The sequence below is a fragment of the Pygoscelis adeliae genome, unplaced genomic scaffold, assembly GCF_000699105.1.
Source record: "Pygoscelis adeliae isolate BGI_AS28 unplaced genomic scaffold, ASM69910v1 Scaffold1, whole genome shotgun sequence".
NCBI lineage: Eukaryota > Metazoa > Chordata > Aves > Sphenisciformes > Spheniscidae > Pygoscelis > Pygoscelis adeliae.
In genome coordinates this window covers 3,136,454-3,160,453 of record NW_008824051.1, presented here as the reverse complement: position 1 = coordinate 3,160,453, position 24,000 = coordinate 3,136,454, and the positions used below count along the sequence as shown (strand labels likewise).

General features: G+C 45.5%; 1 protein-coding gene across 1 annotated transcript in view; it reads left to right on the top strand.

Moving 5' to 3' along the window:
- CAPN13 (calpain 13) overlaps positions 1-24,000 on the top strand; it is a 46,626-nt gene that overhangs the window by 6,368 nt on the left and 16,258 nt on the right. The window contains exons 2-12 of the mRNA XM_009333687.1: positions 5,108-5,177; positions 6,047-6,165; positions 9,933-10,066; positions 11,887-12,061; positions 12,695-12,699; positions 12,971-13,034; positions 14,803-14,888; positions 16,603-16,677; positions 17,536-17,681; positions 19,166-19,311; positions 22,410-22,540. Of these exons, the coding sequence (XP_009331962.1) occupies positions 5,108-5,177; positions 6,047-6,165; positions 9,933-10,066; positions 11,887-12,061; positions 12,695-12,699; positions 12,971-13,034; positions 14,803-14,888; positions 16,603-16,677; positions 17,536-17,681; positions 19,166-19,311; positions 22,410-22,540 (1,151 nt within the window). The remainder of the gene's footprint in view (positions 1-5,107; positions 5,178-6,046; positions 6,166-9,932; positions 10,067-11,886; positions 12,062-12,694; positions 12,700-12,970; positions 13,035-14,802; positions 14,889-16,602; positions 16,678-17,535; positions 17,682-19,165; positions 19,312-22,409; positions 22,541-24,000) is intronic.

Below are 24,000 nucleotides of genomic sequence, written 5' to 3'. Positions count from 1 at the left end.
GGAAACTGGAAACTGTCCAACTGCTGTTGGACACCAGTCCATCCTCCAGCACGACTTGTGGGCTCCCCACCTGTGCAGAGTCTGAGGCCCTCATTCCTTCATGGTGAGAGAGAGTGAGCTGGAGCAGAGGAGGGTTTTTTTTAAGCAACTGAGGCGTTTGTGTTGAAAACAGGCAATTAGGAATTGAGCTATTCTGCTGTAAAGCAGGGAATTGAGTTCTGGTGGTGGAAGCAACCCCCTTGAGATTAGCCTGGTTTTTTCTGTCTAAGAGAATGTCAAAGAAAAGCAGAATATAAGTTTTAAAAAAAAGATTAGGCAGATTCAAGGAAACGGATTCCTGATTCCCGCGAGGTCTAATAAACACAAAACTGTGGATAGAGCCTCCAGCCTGGGAAGTCCTTTAGCCCCCAGGTGATGGAGAGTGGGAGGACGTATGTGGGAGGAGCATTAGTTTTGACTTGCTTGGTTATCCTGCTCCCTCTCCAAGCTGTCAGAGATAAGTCATTGCAACAGGCAGACCTTCAGTGTGGCCCAGCGCAGCTCATCCTTTGTTCACCTCATTACTCCAACTGGCTTATTTCTGTTTTAGCTATTCTGTGGAGATTTCCTGTGGTTATGGGATGTACGACAGTGGTGTGCCTGACCCTTCCTCAGCACACTGCTAGGCAATGCCCTCAGCCCAGGGAACTGCAATACCACATTTGCTTCTGAATCCAGAGCAACACTATTACAGGAAGAGCAGTGATGCTGAATTAAGATTTGTCCAGCTGAGAACAGAGTTTAGCTTTCAATCAATAGCAGCCTTTTTATTTTTCTTAATTGGTGTGTGTTAAACAGGGAGCACTGTGGCTCACGATAACAGGATGTGTCAGGAAGGTGAAGCTGGAGCAGGAGGGGGCAACACAAGTACAGCCAAAGGGAAAGATGCGGTGCTGTGGCAGGAACAGAAGCAGGGCTGGGATTTTACTGTAGGGTTAAGGTGAACTGATTGGAAGGTGGCTCTGCAAAGAGTCATCTCCTGCCACAGTGTCCTTGTGCCTTCATTCAGGATCATGCTGGGTCACCAGGGAAATCTGTGGAAAAGTGGCCATGGCCAGACTGCCGTACTGAGAAGCAGCCTGCAGTCAGACTGGCTTATGCTGCCCATGAAATCCCACCTCGGGCTTCCAATTTTCCACAAAGATGTCTGACTGAGTTCTTTATGTATGTCTGCATATGGCCTACATCTATACTACTTATCCCTAGCTTCTTCTGCGGACTTGCTCTTCCATAAAAATGCTGAGCAATTATGAAAAGAAATTTAGAGACAAATGCATGTACAGGGCGCTCTCCTTCCACCACTCAAATTAATTTTCCATCTTGCCCTTTGGATAAGCAGTACTTCCGTGGTAAGACCATTCTCTAGAGTATGAACTGGTTTGAACTTGAACTTCTATTTCGAATACGTAATGAAGTCTTCAGTGGGCCAGGGAAAGCGAGTGATGATAGCTTTGTCCTGGGGGGATGAGTTCAGGCAGAACGCTTGACTTGCAGCCCATATGGTTGCCTTCACTGCTGGACTCGTAGATACTCTGAGAAGAGACCATGTGCCTCCTTAAGCTCCCTCTTCTTTCCCCCTCCAGCTAAAACTGAAAAGTCTTGAGGAAAGTGCCACAAAGCCTTATCATAATTTCTCAGTGAAACAGGGCACTGCTTCTGGGCAGACTTATAGTTAAATCTGTAGTTTCTCTATTTGTCATGCAATTTAAGCACTAGAAAATAGTGAGGCTTGCACGTTTTGTGTAGCAGTAACTATGTGCATAGCTGTGTTTTGCAATAATAAATGATAGTTTCTGGTGTTTCATGACTGCTGTATTCTTGCCTTTGAAGGAAGAGGAGCTAATTGGAGACTTCCTTTCCTCCCTTTCCTTCTGGTTGAGAAGGCCCGGATTTCCAAAGCACCACACCCATCACAATTATGTCCTCTCTAAGCTCTTTCAGAAACCCTCTGTGCTTAGTTCAGGCTCCACACAGCATCCTTCAAGGGAGCAATCATTCCACCACTGACTTCAGGGGTCACACTCTTCCAGAGTATCTGGTCTTGCAATTCCCCACCACTGCCCCCTCCTGCCTTTGCTTCAGCCTTTGTTCGTCCCCTGCCCTTCCTTGGCTCACACCCAACGCTGGTGCAAAGAGCCCGTGCTCTGTCCACTGCATCCTTTTGAAGCATCCCCGTGCTGCCTCTTTTCCTCAAGCCCACAGAGAGGGGGCTACGCTCAGAAGCACACACCTCCTGTTAAAACCTGTCCTGCCATTTCTGACCACAGTGCATGCAGCAAGGAGGACTGCTGCCGTTTCAGCCAGCGCCACTGGTGTCAGCTCAGTGGGAATTCACCTTGCATTTGCTGCGTGGTTTCTGCAGAGGGACAGCTGCTGAGCAGCCCCTTTTCCATGGCTAGTCACACACTCTGTGTTGTTTTCAGTTATTGCCCCCTAAGTCTGTGGGGAGTACACCCCACTGGAAGCTGTCATGGTTTAACCCCAGCCGGCAACTAAGTACCACACAGCTGCTCACTCACTCCCCCCACCAGCAGGATGGGGGAAAGAGATTTGGAAGGGTAAAAGTGAGAAAACTCATAGGTTGAGATAAGAACAGTTTAATAATGGAAATAAAATATAGTAATAATAATTAAAAAAATGTAATGAAAAGGAAAATAACAAAGAGAGAAATAAAAGCCAAGAAAGACAAGTGATGCAAAAGAAAGCGATTGCTCACTACCAACTGACCAATGCCCAGCCAGTCCCCGAGCAGCCGTCCCCTAGCCAACCTTCCCCCTAGTTTAGTGCTGAGCATGACATCATATGGTATGGAATGACCAACTTTGGTCATTTGGGGTCAGCTGTCCCGGCTGTGTCCCCTCTCAACTTCTTGTGCACCCCCAGCCTGCTCGCTGGTGGGGTGGGATGAGAAGCAGAAAAGGCCTTGACTCTCAGTAGTAACTAAAACATCCCTGTGTTATCAACACTGTTTTCAGCACAAATACAAAACACAGCCCCATACTAGCTACTGTGAAGAAAATTAACTCTACCCCAGCCAAAACCAGCACAAAGCAGAGCTTAGTGTGTTGTGGGTGGGGATTACAGTGAGAGTGTTTGACTTGAGCTTTTGTTCTCTCTGATAGTCACAAAATCATCTGTATGCACAGTCAAGGCATGTTGGCTGTTCTGTTTTTAGACAAAATATTGGTTTCTCTCAGCAAGAAACCTGCTTAATGACTCAGCTTATCCCTGTTTGCTTACTGGGGAGTTGAATGTCTTGCTGGGCAATAGGGTATCTGCTGAGGCAACTAATGGGCTGACTTTTTAGCCGGTCTCTGGAACAGGCTAGCAGGGTCCACAGTGCACTTAAGAGCTTTATCGGCCCAGCACAGAGCTGAGCATCAGCCTTTTCCTTGGGAATCCCATAAGAGACACAACTGCCTTCCCATTAGTTTCAAGTTCGTGTTTCTATATAGTGGTTACCCCCACTGTAGCACATCCATCAGAGCCCAGCCACCCTGCCTGGGGCAACTAAGACTTCAACAGCCTCAGAAATGATGGGGGAACAAAAATACCCATTGCTTTATGCTGTTGGTTTTCTGGGATGACTACTGGCAAGTCAGACACACACAAGGGCACAGGCCAAGTTCAGAGCCTTGTCATGCAAGTTACTCTTTCCTGCTTGTGGGAGGTTTTAAATTCACCCAGGTGAGGGAGGAAAACTGCTGACAGGGAAATAGAGGCAGGGAGAAGATAAAGCTGGGACAGATGTAGAGGGGAAGGGAGAAGGGCTGAGAGCTGCTGCTTCCCTGTACGGTGACCAACCGCTGCTGCTGGTGACCACCACTTCTTAGGCCTGCTCCCATGCTATGGGTAAATCTCTTACTGCAAATCCCCAAAGTCGTGGGATAGGTGTGGATGGCTGCATGAAAGCATCTGTCAAGGAAGGTGTGTGCCCAGGCTGCTTTCCCCAGTGTCAGGAGCGCTGTGGGAGCATGATCTGTCCGCCAGCTTGGAGCAGCGATATTGTATTGCATCTTGTCCTGGCAGGGAAACTTCTTACAGGGGTTTGATCACCGTGAAGCCATTTCAGAAAACTGACAGCATTTGCTAATGCTGAGCTCACGCAACCATGCGAGTCATGAGTCACGTTGTGCGCTGGTCTCATTTTTGTGCAGCATGTCAAATCAATTGGGGAGAAGAAATGCCAGGGCCTGCTTAAGGAAGAGCTGCTGTATTACTTTTCTTACTCAGATGTTTTTTCTCCCTTTTATCTCTTCATTTTCTTAGGTGTGCGGTCACTTTCCTATTGAAGGCTGATTGCTCTTTCAAAACAGAGCCTTACCCAGTTGGGGTGTGCCAAGGGTTACTCACAGGGGATGCTGGGGCCATTTGTACCTGACCACTCAGGTATCCCAGACAATAGCAGACGCAGGCGGGAGAATGGTTCACATTTCTGTGTGCAAGGCCGAGCTCTGAAGCGTTTCCCCTTCGTTGCCCAAGCAAGACTCGCAAGGAATGCAAGGAAAATTCTCCCTGAATTAAAAATAAGGCAGCCAGGCCTGTCGGATTTTGCAGCCAGAGATTAAGCCCTCTTTCTGTACTTTCCTCACCAGAAGTGATGAAAAGCAGCCCAGACTGATCTGTATTAGTCCTGCATGGAAACACGAAAGGCTTAGAGAGTAAAACATTCCCAGACCCAGTGCTGAGCTGAAGTACAGACTCTGCTCCACTTTGCTTGGAAACCTCTGTGTGTCTGCCCTACTGTCCCCCAGAAAACTGCATGATTTCGCAGGCAGGCTCAGAGCCCTCTCTGAAAGGTGTTGGTAGTATTAGAGAAACCCAAATGAAAACTCAGTGAGCACCCAGCCACAAGTCCCCATCCCTAGGAATAGCTGAGCAGACTAAAGAAGAGATGCCTGAGTATCTCCTCTTGTTTTGTTGGTGGAAGGCAACAAAACATCAGGGCTCAAGAGAAATAGTTTTCAGCTGTGGAAAAGGTAGACAAGCAAAGGTCTTCAAGGGGCAGGAACACACTGCTGGCAAAGGCTGGTTACCCACACTGCTCTTTGCATTTTCTTTCTTCCAGGAACTTCAGAGAAATCCTTATTTGATCATGGATGGGGTTAGCAGATTTGATATCATGCAAGGAGAAATAGGTAAGATCATATTCCTGGTTTGGAAAAGATTGGCACAAAGCAATAACCTGTGATAGCTTTGCTATGTTCTGAGTGCTTGGTGGGAAGAGGTGGACCATAGTAGCTGCAGTAAACAATTAGTGCAGGTCAATCCAGACTCACGCAAGTTCACACACAATTTATTGCAGATATTTAACAGGATTCCCAAATGCAGCAGGTCTAATCCCTGTTACTTAGATACAGCACCTGCCCTTTATGTATATAAGGACAAACATAAAAAGGGAGGTCCAACTGAGATCAGGCAGATGCTTCAAGTACGAGGGTCAAACAGTTTTGGGTTAAGTAGGCACAGCTCCAACATGTGTAAGACTGAATTTTATTTTCATCCTGTCTTCACCTGGTGACTCACAGTGTTTTCTTTCTATGGATATTTCTGTCCATCTTCTCTGATACTTACCCAGACGTGTGTCTGCACCCAGTATTGGTTCTATCTTTTCCTCCTGGCCCATAACCATGTTTGTCTTTGGGCGCAGCTCTGCTCCCATATAGAAAGAAATATCTTCCCATTTCTCACCCCACTGAGAGGTTTGAAGATTTCCTAAACGATGTTCTAGACTGCAAGTCTCAACATGACCACAAAAGATAAGAGGAGCATAAATGTAGAAAAGGATGGCTGGGTGGCATCAGGGTTCCCAGGGGGCATTGCTGGTGAATACTGTGTAGTGTTTCAGCATTTTGGGGGAGAGAAGGGAGACAGAAGAATGATGGTTTCTTTTAATAAGCTGGTCCTTAGATGTCTTAGATGTTGAAGTCCACTCTCCTAAAGAGTTAGTTATGGTCCACAACAGTGAGTAACTGACTGACTGCATTGGATTCTTCCCTCCCTTGAGGTGACTGCTGGATGCTGGCTGCCCTCGGCTCTGTGACACTGCAGAAGCAATTTTTGGAAAATGTTTTACCAAAGGACCAAGGATTCCAGGACGATTATGCTGGAATTTTTCATTTCCGGGTATGTATTCTCTGCTGTATTGGTACTGCTCGGGCTTGGCTGGTTGGATTACATAGGGATCCAAACTGCAGTCCCAGATCTTGACATCCTTGAGTGCTTTGGTTCTTCGGTGCTGACTCCCAGTTTAGAATTTTGCAGAAAATCCCAAATTTCCCAATGGTTCCTTGTGCTCCAGGTGGTGCAATCACACTTCAGGGAATTTGAAGCCCTTTTCTGAAGGGTATGACTCCAGAGGTCAGATACCAGCCGTTCAGATGGATTTGTGCACATATGTGTTTTAGATGGCATTCTAGTGTCTGCTTTGATTTGGACAGTTTGCTATGGCTGTCAGCACACCTGTGTTCTTTATCTATTTGGACTCATTTTCTGTTTCCCCATATACTTCACCTTGCCCTTTTAGCTCATGGAAATGGCTTGAAATTACAGATCCTTGGAGACAGATCAGAGGAACAGGCTTTTGGTATTTTGAAAAGAGATTTGTTTCAGAGAGAGGAGCAAGGCTTTTTAGTAAATCTTACTTTCTACCAACTCTCGAAATTCTCTGAATCTCCCAGGATGGTGACTGGGATAGTAACTGGCAGGCCCTGCTTGCTTGTGTCTGAGTCAACCAAATATCTTGTGGGATTAGAAACACTTGCAGTACCATTAAGCTCCAGAAGCTAAACTGGATGGAGAGCGAATCGGTATATACTCAGCCATTCATCATCCCTCTTTTTTCACAAATCTGTTCTGTTATACGCAGTCTAGTACCAAGCAAAGAGCTCTGGCAGTGAGACTTCTTTGACCTCCTGGAGCTCTCGTGGAGCAGCACCAGGAGGATTATCTCACAGGCAGTCTAAAGTTTGCTCTGTTCCTTTGCTCCTCAGAATACCAGATGTTTCTGTCTTATCCCATTTCCAGCATGGAGAGGTGCACTGTATGAGATAAACCAGCTGAAGGGACACCAGTCCAGTTAAAACACATTAAAAGGATGCAAGCTAGATTGTCTTTCTTGAGAGCTTTGAAAAGATTAGTTAGGAGCAATCCTTAAATCTTAAGCAGTATAAATACCTTACAGTATTTGAAAATGTTTTCCCTGTCATCTCATCTGCAAATCAATGCAACTGTTTCTGGCTTTCCTTGAGCAATAAACCCCTGAGAAAGCTACTCTGAATGGAAATGCTTCTCCGCAATGCCTTTCAATTATTCCATCAAAGATATTTTACTGCCATCCACAGACAAAGCCACCAGTCCTCAGTTCAGTGAATAATTGCAAACAAGGCATATCATATGCTAATATAAAAATTTTAGCTTATAACTTTTTTTCACCTTTTTGGGTCTGGAGCACGTTGCCTCTCAGGAATACAAAGGGGTGCCCCAGGCTTCCTACACAACACTGGCTGTTCAGCTGCAAGAGTTAAGGGTGTTAAGCACTTCATCAGCTGTAGTTAAAATGGGTGACAATTTTATCTAGGGAATAATTACAATGACGTTATTTCACCCAGAATTTAGTTAGTCCCATGTTTGAATAGGAATCACTTTCTCTGCCACAGAAACTCTGATGACTGTGAGGCAGGGTGTGCCACACGTTTTGACAGTGAGCAGCAGCAGCTCAGCCTGGGAAAAAAACAAATATTCTGCAGGGACTACAGGGAGTTATGGCACAGTGCATCAACTCAAAACAGGGGGGATCTGCCCTGAGCGTTAATGTCCCTGCTCTCAGGAAGAAACTGATGAAATCTTTAAAAGCCATAAGTGATCAAGACCTTAATTTCAGGATACATCCAAAAGGTGCCTTTTAACACCATGCAAAAGAGAGTGGTTGAAAGGCATGGGATTTTTGCCTTGCTCACTTCCAGAACTGGATTTCTCCAAGATCCCTGTCAAGGGGGGGGAAAAGGAGGCAAAATAACCACACAGTATTCCCCCTCCAACCAGCAGTACCCTAGGCACGTTGTTGTCATCTTGCAGCTATCCATTTCTTTTTCATCCTCTTCTAAGCCCAGGAAAATAAAGTCCTGATTTAAAAGGCTCACCACAAATGTGGAAGCAAAGAACTTCCCTCTTTGCAGCCTGCCTAAATAGGGATTCTTTATTTCATTTACTGTCATGTTTCCAGCTGCAATACTTTAAATCCTGAGGTATAAAGAAATTTCATAAAGCCAGACTCTCAAGCCAAAAAGTGAAGGCATTGTCCTTCTCTGAAGGCATATGGGGGAGAATGACTTCTCCTGTACCACTCTTGCACTCCCAGAGCATCCTAGGACTTTCCATGACGTTTCTCATTCCCATTGTGGCTTTTCCTGTCCTTGTGAGCTCAGATGAGACCACAGTCTGAAAGTCTGTGGCAGTCAGGACAAAGCAGCTCTCTTTATCCAGCTGAAGAAAAATACAGTGCTGTGTTCAGAAGGCCTCCAAGCTTGAGCTCCCTACCAAAGATGGCCGAGGAACTTGGCTTTTGGAAAAATGTCACTCAGTGGGTTTGGACTGCATTAATCTCCGCAGCCAGTTCCATATTCTCCTTGTTTACCTGTTGTGTTCGCACATGAAGCACCATGGGGAGATGTGGCTGGATGTCACACCTTTTCTCCATACAGACCTGCTGCCAGGTGTTGACTGGTGACAGGAAGGCATGTCAAGTGTCCGGAGGGACAGCTCATTTTGGACTGTCCTTTTGCCTGTCTCTCTTTTGGGCAGAGGACAGCCAGTGGCAGGCTTTTCCTCCAACCCCATCCTGCCAAAATCAAGCAGAAGGCTCAAACCACTCCTGGAGCTCAGTTCAGAGAGTCCAACTCTGCCACGTCCTGCCGCCACTAATGTAGGAAGTGAGAGGCTGGGGTGAGGCAGAATATAAGTAGGATCAAACCTGCTTTTGGCTTAGCAGACTGTAAGCTGCTTTGCTGCTGGGCAGATCTGGTCTTGTACTTTTCTAACAGAACAGCTCATTTTGGTGTTTTTCATTGACCAAAGCTGTTGAAATAAAATCATGCTAGACTAAATCTATTGCTGGCATACTTCCACTGGAGTCCTTAACATTACTGCAAATAAGAGCTTGGCCTCTATGATTGCAAATCACGCTAAGCTACATTAATCTGCTAATGACTCTGGAAATGGCTCCTTTAGTTCATCCCCACAGATCCCTTTCCTTTTTTAATGTTTCATCAGCTGGATCAGCTGGAGAAACACCTGCTCTGTCCACATGCTAGAGAGATCGCCTGCATCCTCCTCATCTATCAAGGAGATGGATAACACCTCAAAACAGTCTTTAGTCACTACACTGTCCCTGTCTATGACAGCACATCAGAGTCTTAATTGAAACACAGAGGAGAGAAAATCTAGAGACTGGATCTTGACAGAGGCTCTCTGGCCAAGAGCTGTGCTGCAGGGGAAAATCCAAGTGCAGCTGAGGAGCGAGGCTCACTGAACCATCTGTGTGATTGTTCTTTATCATCTTGAATGCTTGCTATCACCCAATAATATTAGCATATTTCCCATGTTCAGTCTTTCCTCCCACGGATTGCAGGATTGCATGGATTGCAGGACTATTTATATTCCCAAATGACTTCCCCTGCCACTGGGAAATCCAGCTGCTTGGTAGCTTGTTTAACAATGTGGACCAGTAGCCTGAAGCAGTTCAGGAGAGAACTTGCACATATCCATGCTTTAGATTAATTCCTGTGCTATTTCAGGAGGCTGTTGCTTGGTGTGAATATTAGCTCTTACTGAAGGCTCATTTTTTTCTCTCTCTTCTTTTTTTTTTTTGTTTTTTGTTTTTTTTTTATTTCCAGTTCTGGCAATATGGAGACTGGGTGGATGTAGTGATAGATGACCAGCTGCCATTCCTAAATGGAAGATACCTGTCTGTGCACCCTCGAACGTCAAATGAATTCTGGCCATCCTTGCTGGAAAAAGCATATGCCAAGTAAATATACCTGGTCTATTCTTCCACCCAGTGCTGAATTCTTTCTACGAGCGGTTTCACCCTCTGCTTTACGCAAAGCACACAGGGAGGTGTTCAGGCTGACAGCTATGTATGTTGTGCTGCGCTTAGGTAAGGAACTGTGGCTGCATGCAAACACAGGACCAATATAACCTGGAGATGTTGGTCTCAGGCTCAAGACTTAAATGTACCCGGTCCAACTCTGGGATGTTAATGCCTGAGAAGTAAAATGAACAGGGCAATGGCTGGTGACACAAAAGGGGCTGGGCATCTCCTTACTTTAAGCAAACTTCTTTGCTTCCGTTTTCCTTTCCGTATTTTCCTCTGTTTAAAACTGCAGACTCTAAGCAGGAATTACCTCTGTTTACTGTCACTAATCAGAGATCATGCAGATATTTGGAGCAGGCAATGAGAGGAAGCGTGACTGAAGAACATGCCCAGGCACAACACACGCACTCCTGTGAGTCTCTGGTCAGTTCTCACTTCACACACAGAGCTCTGACTCTTGGCTGAGGTCCCCAGAATACTGCAGCATTAGTAAAAATTAAGAAAGAGATAATAATTTGAAAAAATCCTCTGAGGAGTGAAAGGATCAGAATGTGGTCCCTTAGCGTCTGTAACACTGCCCATTGTTAAATGCGCTGAAGAGAAATTCTTGTGGTAGGGGTAGTATGAAGGGCTGGAACTTGGTGCACATGCCCTACATCAAGCTGGGGTAACACTTGCAATGCAGTGAAGAGGAGCTGAAGAAGAGAGCTAATTATTTTTGGCAGATTTGGTCAGGAATAAGCAAATGTTAAAGCAGCATCTGAGCAACTCGGGAATAGGATGCATTTTGCTCTGAGATATCTCAGAAAAGTTAACTCAGGATTCGGTATCAATTTGCTGCATAAGATTTTAATTACAAAGCAAACCAAACCTCTATTAAATTAAAGTTGCAAGCGATGCTGTTTATGAGATTCCCATTTGAGAAGTTTTTCCCCAGTGCCCATGACAAATTCTTTTCATCAGTGTAGGACAAGGACAACCCTTCAAAATACAATTAGCCGCAGACTTCATTTGATTACATTCATTAAATACAGTGTGTATGGTGGGGTTTAACAGCATGCTCTACCTGCTCTAAGTACAGCATGTTCCAGCTTATTTGCTGTCTCAATAAAAAGCACAGGATAAAAACAACAAGGACTGTGTTGGCAATATTAAATTATTATCCTATTATTGCTCTCTAGCAGAGTGAATTGGGAACAGTGCTGAAAACTTGTTTCTGTCTTGCCTTGGAAGCATGGGCAAATACTTTCACCTCTCTCTTCTTCCTATTTCTCATTTGCAAAAGGGATACTGGCCATTTTTGTGAAGAGTCATGACAAAGTATGATGTAGAAACTAACAGTTCAGCTCCATTTGAGCTGAAACATCCATTTGAACTAGTCACCCTTGGCTCCCTTCCTGTTCAGAAGAAGGAAACTGGATACTTCAAGAGGAGATGCAGCTCATCTCCCTAAAATGTCTGCATGGCATGAGATGCACCTTATTATTTTCCACTGCCTGTAAATGACTCCAGGCAGCTGCCTCAGATGTGAGTGAATGCATAGGAAACAGTCCCTCTTTGCCTCGTTCATTCCACAGGGCATGTGTTGTGTCTGGCTGTGTATTTCAATCACATTTTCTTTCGTTACCTGACCCCAATGTCTACACATCCCAGGCTCACCGCCTCAATGTGCACGTCCATTTGGAAACCATCACTGTGCATTGTTTATTAAAACACAGTGTAAGGACTAACTAACTTTCCCCCCCACCCCGCAGGTTACGGGGCTCCTACCAGAACTTGCATGGAGGCTACCTTTCTGATGCTTTGGTAGACCTCACAGGTGGAGTACAAGTGCAGTTTTCATTGAAAGATCCCCCTCCTGATCTGGAGGAGATACTGAAAGCAGCTAACAAATCAAAGTGTCTGATGGGGTGTAGCACCTCAGGCCAGGTGAGTCACAGGGCGAGGAGCATGCCTTTCTTGGTTCACCATCTTTGCATAAAAGTTGCTCTTTTGAGTGAAAAAGGAAGTCTATAATCACTCTGTGTAATAGTTACAGCTTATGGATGCCTGGAGAGATCTTGGCAGGAGAAAGTAGATAAGGTTATACAGTAAGTAATGTAAAGGCTTTTGGGTAGATGTAGATGGGTTGGTCTGTCAGAGAGGGGTCTGTGGCTTCTCTCCTGGCTAATTCCACTGTGACAGTGGTATCATCTTGCAGCAGGGGATTTTGGCCTCATAGCTTTGTGATTGATTCTAGCAAGGCCAAAATGCACCTCTCTTCTGCGAGAGGATGCTATTATCGCATTGTGATTTGCAGGCTACTGATATTCATGCTGGCAAGTTGCAAAAGGCTTTGTGATGCTCAGCAAGTATCTTGCTAAAAAGCTGCCAAGGCTTCCCTTACAGCATGTGAGGGAAGACTGCAAAGTGTGTGGCATTGCTCCTGTAGTGCCAGGTTCATCAGGACACAAAGCTCAGCTGCTGCAGACAAGCCAGGCACTAGCCCCTCAGCTCGGCTGGCTGATGCTGGGCTGTGGGTGGCAGGGAAATTCTGGGGCTCTAATCCTCCCAGTGACCCAGTCCGGGTCATTCTGCAGTTGCAGCAGCTCTGGACCACTGAAGAACTTGCAAATATGTGAAGACCTGTAGTTTTGTTAAATTTACGGGACTACTTATGGCGGCAGTGGGAACAACAGTCATGTTCCTCTGGAGCCAGTGTATCTGAGATACTGCTGTAGTCAAACCCAAGTCTCTTTTTCTGCCATAACAAATGATAGTTCTGGGAGTTGATGGCCATACCTTTGCAGTGTGGCAGAGAGCTAAAAGCTGTGCTTTCTCCCTTCTGCAGCTGAGGAGGAACATAGAGCTGAGGAATGGAATTGTACAGGGTCATGCCTATACTGTCACAGGAGTTGCGAAGGTAAGATCAAGGACTTGTTCCTGCCTGGTGATCTTGTACTGGTGATCCACTCCAGGGCAGTCACACTGCTGTTGCATTCAGAGTAATTTTAATTAGCTTCACGCTTAGGAGGGATTGTTGAAAACACATAGTTCAAATTCCAGGAGATGGAAGGATTCTGGCACAATGGGAAGAGGCAGGTTATCTGAATCCTGTCATATTTTCTAATGGAAAAATGCAACTTAAATTCACTTTTGTTTTGGGACACTTCAACAGCAAATACAGCATTTCTGGGGATTTTCATTCCATGCTGACTCTTAAAAAGTTCACTTTTCTGTTTCAAATGGGAATAGAAGCACTGGCTGAAATTCTGGGTTTTGTCACATGATGCAAGTCTACATTTGTTCAGCTCAATCACAAGCTGCCAAAAATCACTGTGTGAAAAGTAGATAACTCGCTGGTTCAAGAACAGCATTTCTCCATCTTTTAAAGCTGATCTGCTCATGCAGAACTTCTCCTGGCTAGATATTAATATTTCTGATCTGAAAACAGGACCAATTTATCACACAGATCAAAAGACATGCAGGATTTTTTACAACCAGAAGTCAGAACATGGCTTACCCTAGTAAGCTGTAGTGCACACAGGGAGTGTTAACAGTGAGCAAGGCCAAGAAAGAAACCAAACAATGGCTATGCTATCAAGCAAGACAGCTACAACACATTTTAATCTAGGAACTTAAAGTGCTTTGGAAAGGGGACATTGTTTTCCCTAAGCTATTTTCTCCCTTGTCCCCCTCTCTTTAATGGTTTCCCGTATGAGCCTGGCTTTGGTTTATAGCCTCTCATGCCATGGCATGTTTGGTGCCATCATCACAGTCAGTGTGCTGCTTCTCAGAGGACACTCGCGTGTAGCCAAGAGGCTCTGAAATGGAAGGATGGGGGTTGCCACGCCCCAGAGAAGGTCCCAGCTGGCTCTCCCCAAGACAGGGGTGGAAGGATCCTGAATTCTGTCGGAGAGGAAGCAGGCTGTTTCAGCTTCGTGCTGCCCATGATGTGTGCAGAGAGGAGAAACAGTCTTTGCCCCACCTTACAGGAGTGCCAAGGCATCCAGGGCGGTGTCCTGTGGGGAAATGATTTGAGGCTGGCCAGGGACTGGGCCTTTGTCTGGGAAGAGACTGCCATGGCATTTGTTTCCAACACTGCCTGTGTGCATAAGGAGAGCCAGAAACAAAAAGGTTTGCTTCTTTTCACTTCCACCATTTCAGCTTCACTGGTGAAAGTGAGTGGCTTCTGGCTTAAAGCAGTGACAGCAAGAGGAGAAAAGCACCAAAACTCCAGCTGTTGGAAACCACAATACTGCAGATATAGAGACATAGATTCTGTTTATCATCATCCCTCCATGCTGACTGTTGACATTCACTCCAGGCAGTCTGGTGGCCTGGTTCCTCAAAGTCTCTGCCTTTGCTGACTCATAGCATCGGATGTGCGGGATTAGGCACTGGACTTTCCCAAGGCCGTTGAAGTCATGTGGTGTGGCAGGGATGCTGCTGCTTCCCTCTGTCAGCTATTCACTGTCCTCGGGAAAGCAAAATGGGCACAGTTTTCTCCCAAACATCATTCCTTTAGAATGTAGCAAAAGGCACTGCTTTTTAGCTGTAGTCAAATGAGATCAGAAGTTAAATCAGGCCTCCAAGGTATAGAAGAAGATCCATTTTATTACCCATCTCTTCACTGAATATCACAATTGTGAAAAGCTGTGACTGAGTTTATTTTTCTTTCCTCTTTACAGGTACGCTACAGGAATGGCTGGAAACATATCATCAGGATCTGGAATCCATGGGGCCATGGGGAGTGGAAGGGGCCCTGGAGTGATGAGTATGGTCTTTAAACTTTAATCTCATAAGGAGAGTCACTCTTTTATAGGCTTCTTGTAAAGGACCTCTGCCTTGCACCCGTTATAATAGAGTCATAGAATAGTTTGGGTTGGAAGGGACCTCTAAAGGCCATCTAGTCCAACCCCCCTGCCGTGGACAGGGACATCTTCAACTAGATCAGGTTGCTCAGAGCCCCGTCCAACCTGACCTGGAATGTTTCCAGGGATGGGGCATCCACCTCCTCTCTGGGCAACCTGTTCCAGTGCTTCACCACCTTCAGTGTAAAAAATTTCTTCCTTATATCTAGTCTAAATCTACCCCCCTTTAGTTTAAAGCCATTCCCCCTTGTCCTGTCGCAACAGGCCCTGCAATGAAGGAGACATTTCTAAATCAATTCATTATAAGCGTTATTTCCATCTGTAAAGCAACTGCCCACAGAAATCCAATCCAGGGAAAACTAGTGCAGCATTGGTTTTATATGTGCTCCTCGCTAGGCCTAGCTCAGGTATCCCTTTTTGTCTATGTGTACATTTTTCCCAGTGGGTAATTCCAGATAAGTCATAGATGAAAGAGTTGTTATTACCTGGAGTAAGCTCTGGCTATGCCCCTAGACACTGGCTGGCTGCTTCTATTGAATTCTCCTGCAGCAATCGTGCATCCACCTTCCCGCTCTTTCTTCACCTCCCACGAGTCTGAATCTGGGGAGAGGGTGGTTAGCAGAGTCCATGAGAGTAGGGCAGTATTTTTATGCAGTATTGAACACAGAGAGACAAAAAGGGTCCTTGGTTATTGCAAAGACAAAGTGCCGCTGGATGGCTTGAACTGATCTTTTGGATCCTGCGTGCAGCTTTGGAGATGCAAGGACCACTTTGCTGCTGTGTGTATAAGCTAACTTTTCCTTCCTGAGGAAAGGAATGGTACAGAGGAAGACTGCAACAGTGTTTTGTAAATAAATAGAAGTTAGTTTTCCTGGTGGAATTGCATCAGTATTTTCCTGACTAGAGAGATGTTCAAGTGTCACTCTTATGTGATTTAATAGCATCCCACCTCTCCCTGTTGCTAGGAACACTCATAAATTCTCTGCTGAGAAAAGTCAGGCTAGCGTGTTGCGTCTGGATGGGTTGGCGGGTGGTGCAGACATGTTTAAGGCTGGGGTAATAGCTATCTGCTCAGACAGCATCCTCCCATTTTTTGGAAGGGTGAACTATAATCCTAACTGTAATTGAAATGTCAGTAGAGCGCATTCACAGGTAAGCTGCATAAATCAATAAATTATTGATTCATGCTCTGTTTATTTATCTTACACTCTGCAGAAAGTACAATTATCACTTAATTATAAACATGCTGCTTGGAAACAACACATTTGACTGGCTAATGTGCCCTCTACACATCAATGTAATATCAGCACTTCAGAGTGCTATGCCTTGGTACCTCACTAACCTCTCCAGCATGGGGACAGGTGACCGGGGCTTGGAGGGAAGAGGCAGGGGATTCCCCATCCCAGGGTGGGCAACTCAGACAGGCAGAGCAAAGACGCAGAGCTCTGTTTGCTGGCCTTGGCTATGAAGGTATCGAGCACAGTCCTGTTCCCAACGTGCAGTTTGCTCACCCCTCCTGATCCCTTATGACTTGACGGGCTGGTTAGAGGAATCGGCTGGCCAGCGGGATGGAAAATTGTGCTTCACGTCTGCTTGTTGATTTGTTCCTGTTTGCAGCTCTCCTCAGTGGGACCATGTTGAGCCTAAATTCAGAGAAGCCCTCTTCAGAAATAAGGCTGATGGAGAATTCTGGTATTTCCCTATCGATCCTTCTGTTGACCAGGTTTTCTGTTCGCATTCATTATGAAAAAAAGAGTCATTTAGGCAGTTCTCTGCTCTTAGTGATGACTCAAGGCACGCTGTGTTAGCTGTGTGCAAAAGCAAATTGGAGGTTGTCCTGACCCCATGGTTTCAGAGGAAACGACCTGGAGAAATGGAGCTGGCCAAGATTAAGTAACAAGCTGGTGAAAAAAATGAAAAGTGAGAGAAGTAAAAATCCAGCTCCCTGAGACCTAGTCATTTTGTCACACTGCCCTTCCCCATAAAGCGCCTAGCTTGAACCTTGGACTGGCTGGTGCTCGGAGGGGACAGGTGGCTGAGCAGGTCATAGAGCTTGTGCACTTGACTGCTCTGCAGGTGCTTGTGGTTTTTCACTGCCTCTGATTACTCTCAGATCCAGATTAGCCATGTGTGAGCCATACTTTAGAAAAGCTATTATTATTCAGAAAGTGCACACTTGCCCCGTGAGGCTCTGAGGAAAGCAGGGGAACAGCTGACTGGTCTGAGATAGACACTGCAGGCTTGAGCAAAGCATGAGTGCAGGGCAATGACACTGCAGAGGCACAAAGCAAGGTGCAGTGGCAGAGATGTGCTGGGGATAGCAGGGCTCCACCTAGGTACTACTGAACATGCCCTGTAATTTTCCTGGGGCCTTAGGTGCACTTAGGGCAGCCCAAATGCATTGAGAGCTGACCTCTTCTGCAAGGTATCAGCCAGCTCAGCTACAGCCTGCAGTGCTCTCTGTAATCCCCTTTTAAAGGCATGGGGGGTGAACGTGAGTACCTGACTGGTGTCCCAAACTGAAAGGTGAGATTTTCTCCTTCTCTGCAGGATGTCCTATGAAAACTTTCAGGAGCAGTTTTCCTGGCTGTATATATGTAACAGCACCCCAACGTTTCTGGACTTTGGAGATCAGCGCTGCACAACGTGGTCCGTGGACAGGCATATGAACCTGTGGAGTCCAGTCATTGCCACAGGTAATAAATGCTCACTGCAGTCACCCAGTCCTCTCCACTGGTGCTTACGGTGAAACATTCACTCTGAGCATCAAATTGCAGAAATATTGATTGCCAGTTAATGCCTGCACTTTCCCATTACAGCACCTATCAGCTAAAGAGGCAGAAACAAAGCAGCAGCACTGGCTGCTGAGTTAAAACAGGGGACTTGTGATTTAGAAACCCTAAACTCTTTAAATCAAAATGTGCTTGTCTATCTTCTTTCAGCCAGTTGCAGTAGGTGTTACTGGGAACCTCTTCAGAAAGTCTGGTCTGGCAAATATGGGGCAATACAGAGCGAGAAATACTCTGAAATGAAATGGATATGAAATTAAAGAATTGTGCCACAAAGCTCTATTTTCGAAGGTAGAAAGGCCTTTGAGCAGATAAGACCATTGGTTTTACTGCCTGTGCAAGGACTCTTCTGGCACTGCAAGCTCTGATTATTAGTAGTATTTTTAATTTTTTTTAATCTTATCTTATTTTACTTTTCTACAATTGCATCACTATTTGGGCTCTGTGTTTTTAATCTAAGGTGGTAGCATGTGGTTAATGAAGGAGCTTCTTTGTTCTGCAACGCTGATCCCTGACTTAGTAGCAAACAAGTTTTGCCTTACAGGTTTCAGCCTCCTCCTCATAACCCTGATCACCATGTCTCAAGGGGTGATAGTAAAGCAATGCCTGTGCCGCTGCACACCATGGGCACTGTGGCTGAGTGAGGAGGTGCAGGGGCTGAACTGAGAGTGTGTGAGCAGAGCCATTTTCCTTGGAGCTGTGTTTTGCCACCGGCCCTCTAGTAGAGTTTCTGTCCAGGTGCAATCTTGGGCTAAATTGCAGCTTTCAAGGCCACCCAACACAGCTACATGGCTTAAAGTCTAGACTGATTTAAGCAGATGCTGCCATCTCAGTCCTTTTTCCCCAGTTTGGGCATTTTACTGCTTTCTTATCAGGGATGCTTCCTGTTAACCAAAGCCTTGGCCAAGAAGAAGCCTTTTCCCTCTGGTGCTCAACACTGTCAACACTGTTTTGTCCATCACAAACACTAACAGGAAGGAAGGGGAGGATAGCTTTGGACCATTTTGTCTTTTTCTTTTATGTGTTTATGATCTCCAAGCCACAGTCTTTTTCAGCTCAGCCACTGAGTCAGGTGGCTGATTGAGAATCACTGCTTTTCCGCCTCGGGGATGCTTTTCTGCCATGTAGGTGAAGCAGAGGTGAGGGGGGTTGAGAAATCTGCATGACTTTTATGACTTTGCCAGAGATTTCTAGAATTATTAATGGGCAATTAGTCCAACTCCAGATGCCCCAACTCCTACTGGTAATGTAGAGACTACAGTACTCTGTTGTATTGAAAGCATCTTGGAGCAGTAACTACCTCTGGGTCCGTATAAGGAAGATCTTACACAATAGGCTACTACTGGGACATCTGTGTGGCTACTATTAATCTGTTAACACTTTCTCAGCAGGTGCAGTTTCAACAAACCCTCAGTATTTCTTCAAAGTGCCAGATTATGACCCAAAAACCTATAATGTAGTCATTTCACTCATGCAAAAACATGCTGAGGGTATGCAGGATGCAAAAACCCTGAAGATTGGCTTTTTGATCACCACGGTAAGCACAAACAGGTATCGTGGTAGGCACTGTTGTTTTCTGTGTGGCTTATTATACCTGTACATGGAAATGAAAGACTGAATTGCATTTTGGGCTGTAAAAAGAGAGCAGTCAGTATCTGGAGTGAACTTCTCGATGCCTTCTATCTTAGAACATCACAGGAGAAGTAGAGTCAGGCAGGCTTAGTTTCCTTTATTCATGTCTTAAGAGAGGAAAGGTTGAACTTTCAGTTCTGTAGCATCCCAAAATAGCCCTGGGAAACCCAGGTGGTCCATAGGTTACAAAAGATGCCAAAGCAATATCCTCTGTGGCCAGCAGTACTGGTGACATGCCTTGCTGGCCCACAAGGCATGACAGCCAGCACTAACCACAGCGCTTGAGCAGTACTCCAGGTCTAGTAGGGAACAGAATGGCCTCTTGTTCCCCCAAATGGGCCTGTCTTACTCATTTCCCCTTTTCTGTCACAGAAATGCCATGTAAAACCCATTTGCAAAATATATGGAAGGCTTTGCTCAAGACCAGTGAAGAGTCAATTCACTCAGATACCTGGGACCTCCACCACAATTTCCCTGTTTTTTTTTTCTTGTTGACTGTCCAGGGAGGTGCTATTGCAAGGGCAGTTATTATCAGAGCATTACCAGGCTTACTGAAAGTGCAACTGCTAGTGCGGATGGATGCTAGCTTTATCCAAAATGTTTTTGTTGTAGGCTGAGGGGGGTAGGAGGGAGTTGTTTGTAACCTGAAGAACGAAAGGAAGCAGAGATTGGTATGACCTTAACTTCACATTCTCCTGATCACTGGAGAGGTTTGCTCTGGTCCCAGACTTTGAATCATTGATGCCATAAGTCTAACAGCTCCTCATAAAGGAAGAGCATGGCGTTGTAGCTCATAAAAAACACTGTCTGAGAAATAAAAGACGTAATAAAAAGAGCATCCCTCCAGCAAGTGGAACTCACTATCCCTATGCAAGGAGATCCTCTGCCTGGTGCAGATATCAGCCCTGCAGGGCTCCATGGGGCCAGCTGTACCACTCGGAAGGAGCTGCTGCTTCTGGTAAATGGGGAACTTGCTGCTTCCAGCATCCTCATCAGCTGTCCCCCAACAGTCACCAGACATGGAGGTCCCTGCATGCTCTTGCATGATGCATGCCCACCTTGATTAGTTACCCATTTTGACAGAAAGGACCCTCACTGGGAGGTGATGGCATAGGTCTTGGGTCCCTTGAAAAGAAGTTGTTTAATCAGGAAGTAGACTAGAGGACAGATTTGCTCTATTCTTGTTTTATATTTAAAGTTTCTTTCTTCCCCTCCAGTTGATGCTCAGGTGTCTTCATTTAGTTTTTCTCTCTCTTGGTATATTCCCAAGGATGGATGAAATTCAATGAGACATGGCTTCTGTGGGCTGTCAATCCATGGCTCATCTCAGGCTCAGTTTGGGCTTCTGATCCCAGATGATCTTCTATGCAGGAACTGAAGGGCAAGGCCAGAACAGGCCATTACTAGGGGCACCGAATTACTGTGGAGCACCTGGTCAATGAGGGAAAGGGGACTGTCGTGCTGCTCTGTCACGCTGTAGCTTTTAGTAATGTAATGTTATTGGTACAAATCCACACAGCAGATTATACAGAAAATATTCCCATATAGACACAGCCTAAGTATTTTAACATGAGAGCTGGTCTACCAGCTGCTCACAGCCAGCCTAGCTTCCTGCCCTGCTAGCAGCAAAAGCCAAGTCCAGGAGCTAAAACCAGGGTAGGTGTACCGTGCTATTCCTTTGGTTTATTTCCCAGCATCTAGCCTCAGTGCTTGAGGGCAATCAGGGGTGGCATCTTTGCGTAAAAGTTTACAAAGGGTTTTCTTTGTGCAAGGAGAGTGCAATTGCTAGGATTCATGTGGCCTCACTCTTCCTCCCTCAACTGCTTTCACTGCCGTTATCCATTAGCAGCATCATTCACCGTTCAGTACCTTTTGAAATGCACCGAATTGTTGCTGTGAAGTAAAAAGGGTATTATCCCTTGGCAGGATGAGAGGGGAATGCAGTGCAGGCAAGGATGCAAACCAGAATGGACGTATCTGATAGCTCTAGGAAGCCTTTGATTAAATATAGACGTGGAGCACTAATACATGGCTGTGAGGGAAGTTTAATGTTGTGTGATAGAGCTGAGCAATGTATAGAGGCTGATTCTTATCTCACACCGGTTTTGACTCCATTGAGATATTAATCTGCTTCTGCTTTTTACCAGAAGGAATGTGGAATGAGACCCAAAAGTAAAAAAAGGATTGCACCATTTATTTCTTTGCAGCACTGCCCATTTCTATCTGCTCAAGATCTCACCCATAATACTTGGCAGTCTACATACCTCCCAGCTGTCTGTAACAGTAGTCATCTTTTTTTTCTCCCAAAATAGCGGTTTTATGTTATTTTCTCCCAAAGGCATGGCTCATAAATAACTCTGCCATGCTGTATAACCATTCTAAATGGAATTTATACACGCTGATGTATTTTGAGGAATATGTTTAGTAAGGGTTTTTTATTATGCTATCTTTACATGTCATCGTAGTAATAGCTGTTGCATTATATTTGTTTCATCTCAGCAAAAATACTGGAATAAAAGAAGAAAGATCAGAATATTCTGTTTTCTTGTGACGCTTGCTGGAAGGTTTGGGTTGTGATTCTTGAAGCATTGTCATCTGGGCGAGATGCTTAGTGAGCTCTCTGACCACGCTGAGTCACACTAGATCTCAAGGAAGTTTTAGTAAGAGTATTCATCCTTGATTCCTTCATGAGCTCAAATCTGCTTAATGTTAATTGAAGTTCTCTTCAAATCCACTTACATTCATTTTGCCTTCTGTTTCTTTCAGTTCTTCCACCCTTGTGCATCTTTGATGTGTCCTTGAACAAAGTGTGTCACCTGGATGGGCTTTTCGTGCCACTGGGGAGGTTAAGACATGTTAGATGCAGTGTATATTTAGAGAGCTGTGGGAATGTAAGGCTGCTGTGGGTGCACTTGCTGATTTACTTTGGTTCCTGACATGGAGGGGAGATAGCCAGCTATATTTTTCTTTCAGGAGAACTCCAAAATTCTGAAACAAAATTTTTCCCTGACTCGAGACGTGACCAACTACTTTATCTTGAGCCCAGGAACCTATGTTGTCGTTCCTGCTACAACAGAGGACCAAGAATTTGAATTTATCTTACGAATTTTCATGAAGAATCAAGACTACAATGAGTAAGATGATAAGTACTCCTTATAGTATGCCAGGATTTAATGATTTAATGTCAGGATAACTAATGTGGCAATTTGCTTTTAACATACTCTAGAAGTGCGTTGGGAAGACACAGCCGAGTGTTAAGCACTGTGTTGAGGGGGATCAGAGGTGTAGTCAGATGCATAGGGCTGGCCACTGCAGAACAGAGCAATAGCTCATCTGCAGCCACCAAGGGTCTCAGCTTTTGTACAAAGAGCGACACAAGTGAGCAATAATTGTGAGATACACCCTCCCCCGATTGTCGGGAAATCTCTCTTTAGTGAAAGGAGGACTGAGAGCTTGTTCTTCTTAACAGCTGTTGTGTAGTTTCTTACGTTGTGCTGGCTGGACGCCAGATGGATCAGGTCCCATTCTGCTCAGAGCGGGACCTAGAGAAGCAAAAAGCAGTGAAAGGCCGTGATCCTTTCACCCAGTCATTTCGTGGACAGGCTGGTAGGGCTCCCTGTGGGCACAAGACGGGCCTTGAAGATAAGTTTAGTGGAAAAATGTTACCTTAGTTCACGCAAAGGCAGCTATTATCACAGTTTCACATAAATATCTGGGTGTGCTTTATGTAAAGAGCAAGCCCCAGCATTCAGCATTACCAAATGACCTTCAAGCATCAGATGTGCAGTGGCTTTCCTTCAGCAAGCTTTATAGTGGAGGTGATTGCAGCTCTTACCTCATAGACCTATATCTTAATAATGAGATTGCTTTCTAGGCTTTGGCCCCCAGAACTGACTAAGGCAACTCCTTAGTTATGGAAAACAAACGTAAGTGTGTGCTCTGGGCTGGGCTGCTTTCAGCATGATGAGTCATGCACAAGACGCCTCAGCCTTGGGACACAGGTCTTTCCAGGAGAGCTTGTGACCCTCACACACCTTCCTAAGCGAAGCCAAGCCTGAGGATCCCCTTCCTGTGGGTCTCTGCAGCACTCACCTACATAATAGCACGGATCCTATAAAAATAGCATCTGGCTTGCCTAATTTCTCTATCAGAAGCAAAACTCAAGTATTGAATATTGCTACTAAGCGAGTCTCAGAAGGAATGGTGACCCTGGCTCAATTTCAGGCAGTCTGCAGACATTTAAAAGATACTGCCTTTTAATAGCCCATATGCTATTTTTATTCCTGACTGTTAAACTAGGCAAAGAGAAAACAGGTGAAAATTTTATGTGGCTCAAGGCAGGGCAGCCCCATCTTCTGTGTGGTGAGGTTAGTCCTGGCATGTTCAGAGTGAGACAAGTTACCCTTTCTCTGCTGCTGGTGCCAGCAGGGCCAGCTCGGGGAAGGCAGTGGCCCCAGAGCAGCCAGAGACTCAGACCTGCTCATATCTGCTTGCACAGAGAGACCCAGGACTGGTGCAACACAAGCTGGGAGGTGTGGGTGCTGAGCATCTTGTGGGGCTGTGGGCTGGGTGAGTGCTCCTGTTGGTGCCTGCC